This window comes from Prosopis cineraria, unplaced genomic scaffold, assembly GCF_029017545.1.
Source record: "Prosopis cineraria cultivar Desert tree isolate PC_DT_omini unplaced genomic scaffold, ASM2901754v1 PC7, whole genome shotgun sequence".
NCBI classification, from domain to species: Eukaryota; Viridiplantae; Streptophyta; class Magnoliopsida; order Fabales; family Fabaceae; genus Prosopis; species Prosopis cineraria.
The window spans coordinates 16012884-16019581 of NW_026555338.1; the positions used below are offsets into that span (position 1 = coordinate 16012884).

Below are 6698 nucleotides of genomic sequence, written 5' to 3' on the forward strand. Positions count from 1 at the left end.
AAATAGAAAGGAGGTTTCTATTAATATCACTTTAAATTTATTTTTTTTAAGGAGAATTACATTCAGTCTCACTCAATTAATTGATCCTATGAATGTTAAAAACATGTATTTTCCCGATTACTGGTAAAAAGTTCGGATTGGAAATTCAGGGGGAAAAAAAAAGAGGTTCCAATAGATACGAGATCTTTTGATTCTTTTGGGGGAAAACAACAATTTCATTAAAATAAAAAGGAATACATAATAAAAAAACGTAAATTAAACAAGGTTAATTTGGGATTTGAGTACTAAAAGCTATTACACCATAAAAACACAAGACAACAATAAAAAACCAGAACAAACCAAGCTAACATCTTAACACCACCCAAATTGATAGTAACAGAAAAGACTACATGGGTTAATGTAAGTGCTGCATCCAACTTGAGACTACTTGTTATGATAGTCGTCTCAGCTTTGAAGAAGCTCTGTTCCATTAGCTGCATTCGCCAGCATTGAAGACAGAGAATTAGTGAATCGTTGCCCATTCCTACAAGGGTGGCAAGGAGAGACACTATAAAAATGTATAGGGTTCGAAATTCTGCAGGGAAGCCCATAGTGAAATGGAGACAATGGAATATAAAGCAAGTAGGTCAAAGGCAGTAATAGCACCAAAACCAGAAGTCAAGATACTTGAACCAAACACAGACAAGAGCAATCAGCACCCATGAATTCCTCCTTGCAATGTAGAGCAACATCATGAAGAGGAAATCCAGCACATTGAAGATGGAGCTTGTGGTGTTGACCGCTTCAAAACCAACAAAGAAGAAAAACACAAGACCGGACACATTAGCTAGTACTAGCAATTTTGCATTTAGGGCCTCTAAATGACAGCCGAGGACCCTCAAAACTATCATGAAAGCCTACGGAGCTTTGTGGCTGAAGCTCTGCAAGAACCCAGATCTTTAGAGGCTTTTGAATGAGTCAGAGCTACCACTCTTTTAATGCCTTGACTAGTATGAGCCAATCTTGAGTTGGTGACATTGAGAAAGATTGTCTTTGGCTGGAAGAGAGGTAGATAAGAGACCACCTCATATTCCACTGAAATTTGGAAATCTCCTGTCGAGCCATTGTTCAACAAGATAACCGCAGAATTTTGAATGTCTTAATGATTGAGCTTCGCATTTATCTCGCTTACGTTTACAAAGATGGGAGGTATTGACATGAAAAGTGGTACTCACAAGCAGGGGCTCAACACAACAATTAGGATTGGACGCTTCCCTTACACCCTAGGAATCAGTTGGTTGAGTAGGAGAGGAATCATTATTATTATTATTATTATTATTATTATTTTTTTTTAATGATCGGGAGAAAGGATTATCCAAGTTCTCCCTCTTTCGCTTTGTCCCCAATGTCTGAAAGGGTTCTTGCATGTATTTTGGCCAGAGTCGGATTCCATTTACATTGTTCATCAATTGATATGACCTGGCGCTCTTGTCAAAAATAATACCACTAGATCGAGAACCAAGCCCTGACATGTATGTGTATTGGATGATAAAAAGACCTGGGTACTGGCAAGCTTGCTAAACATGACCAATTTCCATGCAGTTGTAACAAATTCTTCCAACTCTTACCAAAACAAGCTCTAATTAAATCATATCATCATTAGGCAATTTTAGATGATAAAAACTGTAATGCTCGCAAACTGAACTTTGATATTAAGATTTGAAATCGCAGCCCACGATTCCTAAACATGCTTTCCTTATCAAAGCGAAGGAACTGTCCTAAATGCTCAGCTAAGAAAGAGGCCATTTTCATATTGTAGTAATCTAAGGGTAAACCATGAACTTGTACCCAAACTGGAAAGGAAGAAAAATATAAAAAAGACAGAGGTTTCTCCAGCATCCAGTGAAAAAAGGATATAAAGTAGCCTTGTGTAAGCCATGGAGCATTATAAATCATAAACCTCAAATCCTCTTCTGATTGAAAATAAAAGAGAGTAATTTCCAAACTGTTGAACTACTGAGATTTGTCCCTTTAGTTTCAAATGATGCTAAACCAAAAATTCCAATTTAGATGCATATAATCTACAATTATCAATAACTCTTGCAAAAGCAAAGAGCTGACTATAGAAGACAGTCTTATCAGACCCAGCACATTAGTCATGGTAACCAAATAAAGCCAAAAGTCAGGAGAGAAAAGGTATACGCAAAGAGAGTAGAGGACCATGATAAGGTGCAGAGATCTTGAGAACAGTAAGAACAACTACTACAATCCGAGGGCAAAGATCCTACCATCGAACAGTCTGAAGCTTTGAAATTAAAAATCAGCCAGATTCCTTACCATAAGGCAAGAAAGGAGAAGAAAGGAAAGCAAAATAGAGTCCATGCTGAAACAAAGCCAATATTGCGGCGAGAGAAAGAAGAAAAACAGTGAAGGATAGCGACAATAAGCAGAAATAGAGCCAAGGCGGGTGTAGAGGAGACGACAAGAGGGGAGACCAGAGGGCTGAGGCGGCACTGAGAGTGGTGATGGCAATGGCTAAGGTTTCAGAAGAAGCCAAATACAGAGAGACCTCTCCATTCCGAGACCCAAATATCAGATGGATTTGAAGCTAAGTGCAATGAGATCTTTTGATTGGCAAACTAAAATGAATTTATGAAAAATAAAATAAAATGATTTTTGCATATTGATATTAGATGTTTTATGTTTAGGAGGAATTTTAATAAATACTCTTGAATTATATTCATTTAAATTTAAAGTTGTTAAATTTTTAAAATTTTATTGTAGTTTAGGGGTATCAATTTAATATTAATTTTTTTAAAAAAAGATAAAATTACCCTTTATTTAAATTAACATGAAAACTTTTTAACTTTATTTGTTAATTTATTTATAAAATGTTATTCATCATCCTACTTAACTTTTTTTATGTAAAGTGTTTAAATCATCTTAATACAACTATTTAATTTTTATATTATATGTTGTTAATTTACTCATAAACTATTGTTAATTACTTTACTTCACTTGTTTATTGTTAGATTATTTACATGATTTCATTATAAGAAAATGAATAATTGAAGTTGGGCAATGTACAAATAAAGTAGAGAAATTATGATGTTAATTTAAATAAGGGGTAAATTTGTCACTTCTCTTAAAAATTTAATATCAAATAAGTATTTTTGGATTGTAGTGAAATTTTAAAAATTTAGAGACTTTAAATTTAAATAAGTATGGTCCAAGAATCTTTATTGAAACTCTCCCTTATATTTATGAAAGACATGCAAAAAAAAAAAAAAGGAAGAAGGAGGAAGAGGCATGCCAAACACCATAATTAGGTTCATGTTATCTATTTCTGAAATTTTCAATATCATGTTTATATTCAGAATCTTTCACAAAAATTATCACGTATCTTAATAACGATTTGTAATATATATTTATCATTATAATTTAGTAATAATTTTATTAGCTTTTCAAAATAAAGACATAAAATTAGATAAAAACACATAAAATTATTTATTTTTATGAATAACTATTGTAGTTTTTGAATTTTATAAAACTTATTTATAAATAAGTTTATTATACAATACCTATTTATACTTTTTCCTTTTATTTTTAATATATTTAATTTTATATAAGGTAAAATGAAAATTTAAATTTTAAACTATAAGTTAATGAGTGATTTAAACCTTTAATTTATATTTAATATAATTTAAATTTTAAATAATTAAACTTGTCGCAATTTTGATCCCATCATTAATTTAGAATTAAAGTCTGTTAAATAAAACATGGTGGGCCTCACATTTTCTATCGCCTTCCTTGCTGCGACGGTTCTCTATCTCTAACTCTTTTTTGGGACTTTCCATTGGATGCTTTTTAGTACTCAAAGCCAAGTCGAGTTGTTTCTTGTTTCTTCAAGTTCTCCAATACCATTTACTGATTTTTTCAATGCAGCAGCCACAACTTATCATGAAGATTAAATTTTCATAGTTAAACCAAACTTGCTATGGCTGACTCGACCAGACGAGGAAGGTAAAAACCAAAAAAACACTTGTCTAATTGACTGATTCTTTAACTTCGGTCTTTTTACTCACCTATATCATATTGAAATTCTCATTTATGTGATGCTAGAGTATTCCCCCCTTAAATAGCAACAAAAGCATGCATCTTGTCATCAATTGATTCTTCACAACTATAAAAGTGCTTAAGGGGGGTGAATTGAGCTTAATAGAAGTTTGACAAGTAATGCATGATTAAATGACATAAGTTAGGAATGATATCACCAAATATGCTACAAGTGAGGAAGAAAAGTTTGCATGAGTATTTATCCTGGTTTAGCTCCAACTATTTGAGTCCACATCAATTTCAAAGTCACATTTGAGATTTTTTGCCACTTACTCTACTAAGATTAATTTGGGCTGTTGATTGCCTTGATACAATCTTGGACTTGAACCTTGAATTACTTCCACATGAAAAAGTAATGATATAACTCTCTTAAGTTCCACGGGTTTAAGTCTTCTATTTCAGGTTTAGAAAACAAGGACAAAACAAAGTTGTTCAAGAATGAACAACTAGTGTAAAAAATCTATCTAATAGTAGATTTACAATTATTAAAGTGCAATTACAAGAAATTAAAGTGAATGTAATTACAAAAAGTTGGTAAAGAATTGAATGTGTAAGTTTTTGCACTAACTCTCTACATCCGTCTTCATAAATGTGCATATTTATAGTTAGAAATGTTAAATGATTCGTTAGACATATTTAATTAGCCATTAAACTCATCTTTCACTTTCCCTCTGGCCTTCTATGAAAATATGGCAATGATATAGTGCTTTTTGTTGGAGATTCATACTCATGGAAAGTATGGAAATAAATGAATATTTTGCATTTAATGCTTTTCCAAAGGTAGGTAAAGGAATATTGGTAGAACCAAATGTAGTATGGGTAGAAAGAATGATTCAATTTGAATAAGAGTACAAAACTACTCAAAGATGTGTTCAAGAAGCTTATGGATGAATGAAAAAGCTAACACAACTTCTTAGAATGAAAAGGTACAAAGAATACCAAGTTTCTAAGCTAGTAGAAATGAAAACATAAAATAGAGCATCGAAATTAATATCAATACTAGTAGAGGCATATGAATACTGGTATTCTCAAGAACAATAATGAATATGTGAGCCCATAACAATATGGGTAGAGTTTGTGTAATATGGGAAGAGTTTCACATAAAAGATGTTAACTTAAATAGCTCACAGTATTGGAATTAGTGAAATAATATGAATATAGAGATACAATAGTACTAGTAGTGAATACCATATACTAGTTGTAAGTCTCCAGACTCTTCTATCCATATTTTGAGAGATTGCATTGAAACTCATAATATTTGGATTAAACTTGTGAAACTTTCAAAACTTAATACCTTCTTCTCCCTTTCTGTGTAGGAATGGATATCTTGAAATGTGAAAGTCAAGACAAGTAACCTAAATACAAGAAGTATCCCTTGGCAGAAGCTATTCGCTCAAGTTCGTTGGAACATCTGGAAGGCACACTGCAAAAGGATTTTTTTGAGGATACTATTCAGGACATTGGCATTATCTTCTCTAGTACCCAGTAAGTTGTTAATGACATGAGGCTCCAATCAAAAGTTAACCTTTTTACCCGTGAGGGGAAAAGATTTGAAACACGTTGGAGACCTCCAGACACAGGTTGGATCCGTCTTGATGTTGATGGAGTTGTCGGTTCTAATGGAGCTGCATCCTATGGCAGAATCATGCGTGATGATAGAGGTAACTGGATCAAGGGGTTCTCTAAATACCTTGGCTACCACTCCAGCACCACGGAATCCTACTATGTGGGTTTCTAATATCAACATACATTATGACTCTATGGAAGCCCTCTCACTCATTCAGCATAATCTTTCTGACAATCATCTTCTCTTTGGAACTATCAATAAAATCAAAGACCTTGTCATGAGAGACTGGATCATTACTTTTGACCACATATTTAGGGAAGCGAACAACTGTGCCGACTTTCTCGCTCACTAGACCTCTCAAGATAATTTAGATCTCATCATTTTTAATCATCCGCCGTCGCGATGTAGATCCCACCTGGAATCTAATATGTTTTGATTTGTACAATCCCCCTGCACGGGTTTCCTGTGGCCTTGTATTCAAAAAAAAAATTTTACTGGTAATAGGCAAGGTTTAAGGGAATTAACACTTAGTACCAGTAAAGATGAACTAGTACCATTGTTGTCACCCCTTATCACTATAAATTATTCTAAGTCTTTTGTAGTGGTGTAAGAGTTTTATTACTCAAATGATTATAAATATGCGAAGCTAAATATCTAATATAAGAACCTTTCAAATCAAAGAGGTTGAGGAACACAATGAAATAAGCCTTAGTAGGATTTTGGTTAGTATCAAATACAAAAATCAATGAGATATTGTGAATTAAAGGCTTAGGAATTTTCAAGAGTTCATATAAATGCTAGTAAAAGTGAGTTAATATTGGTAGTAATATAACTTAGGAACAATTGTTAGAGATAAACGCTCATAGTTCCATTTATACCTTAATTACCCATTCCTTATGCATATTTTATCATGCTAAATAAAAAATTCTCTAATTTGTTATCATCAAAACTAGGGTTCAATAATGACCTCTTCATAAACTTCAATTGACTTTGCCATAGGAAACCATCTTCCAACACCAAAGCCAGATGTAATATC

The 6698-nt window shown here is 32.9% G+C and overlaps 1 protein-coding gene across 1 annotated transcript; it reads right to left on the bottom strand.

Moving 5' to 3' along the window:
* Positions 1 to 238: 238 nt before the first annotated feature.
* LOC129316509 (uncharacterized) lies at positions 239 to 5842 on the bottom strand. The gene is made up of 3 exons (XM_054960931.1): positions 5621 to 5842; positions 2317 to 2587; positions 239 to 523 (listed from the first exon to the last, which is right to left on the bottom strand). The coding sequence occupies exons 1-3, from the start codon at positions 5840 to 5842 to the stop codon at positions 285 to 287; spliced, it is 732 nt and encodes a 243-aa protein (XP_054816906.1). The 3' UTR covers positions 239 to 284.
* Between the last annotated feature and the right edge of the window lie 856 nt (positions 5843 to 6698).

Bases quoted from the DNA above. Each gene is read 5' to 3' on its own strand.
- LOC129316509 (XM_054960931.1), bottom strand. From the start codon at position 5,842: ATGTTGATATTAGAAACCCACATAGTAGGATTCCGTGGTGCTGGAGTG. The intron at 2,588-5,620 runs GTTAACTTTTGA...CATTGCACTTAG, and splicing joins TTCCCCTCACGGGTAAAAAG to CTTCAAATCCATCTGATATT. The intron at 524-2,316 runs GTAAGGAATCTG...CCACCCTTGTAG, and splicing joins TTCTCCTTTCTTGCCTTATG to GAATGGGCAACGATTCACTA.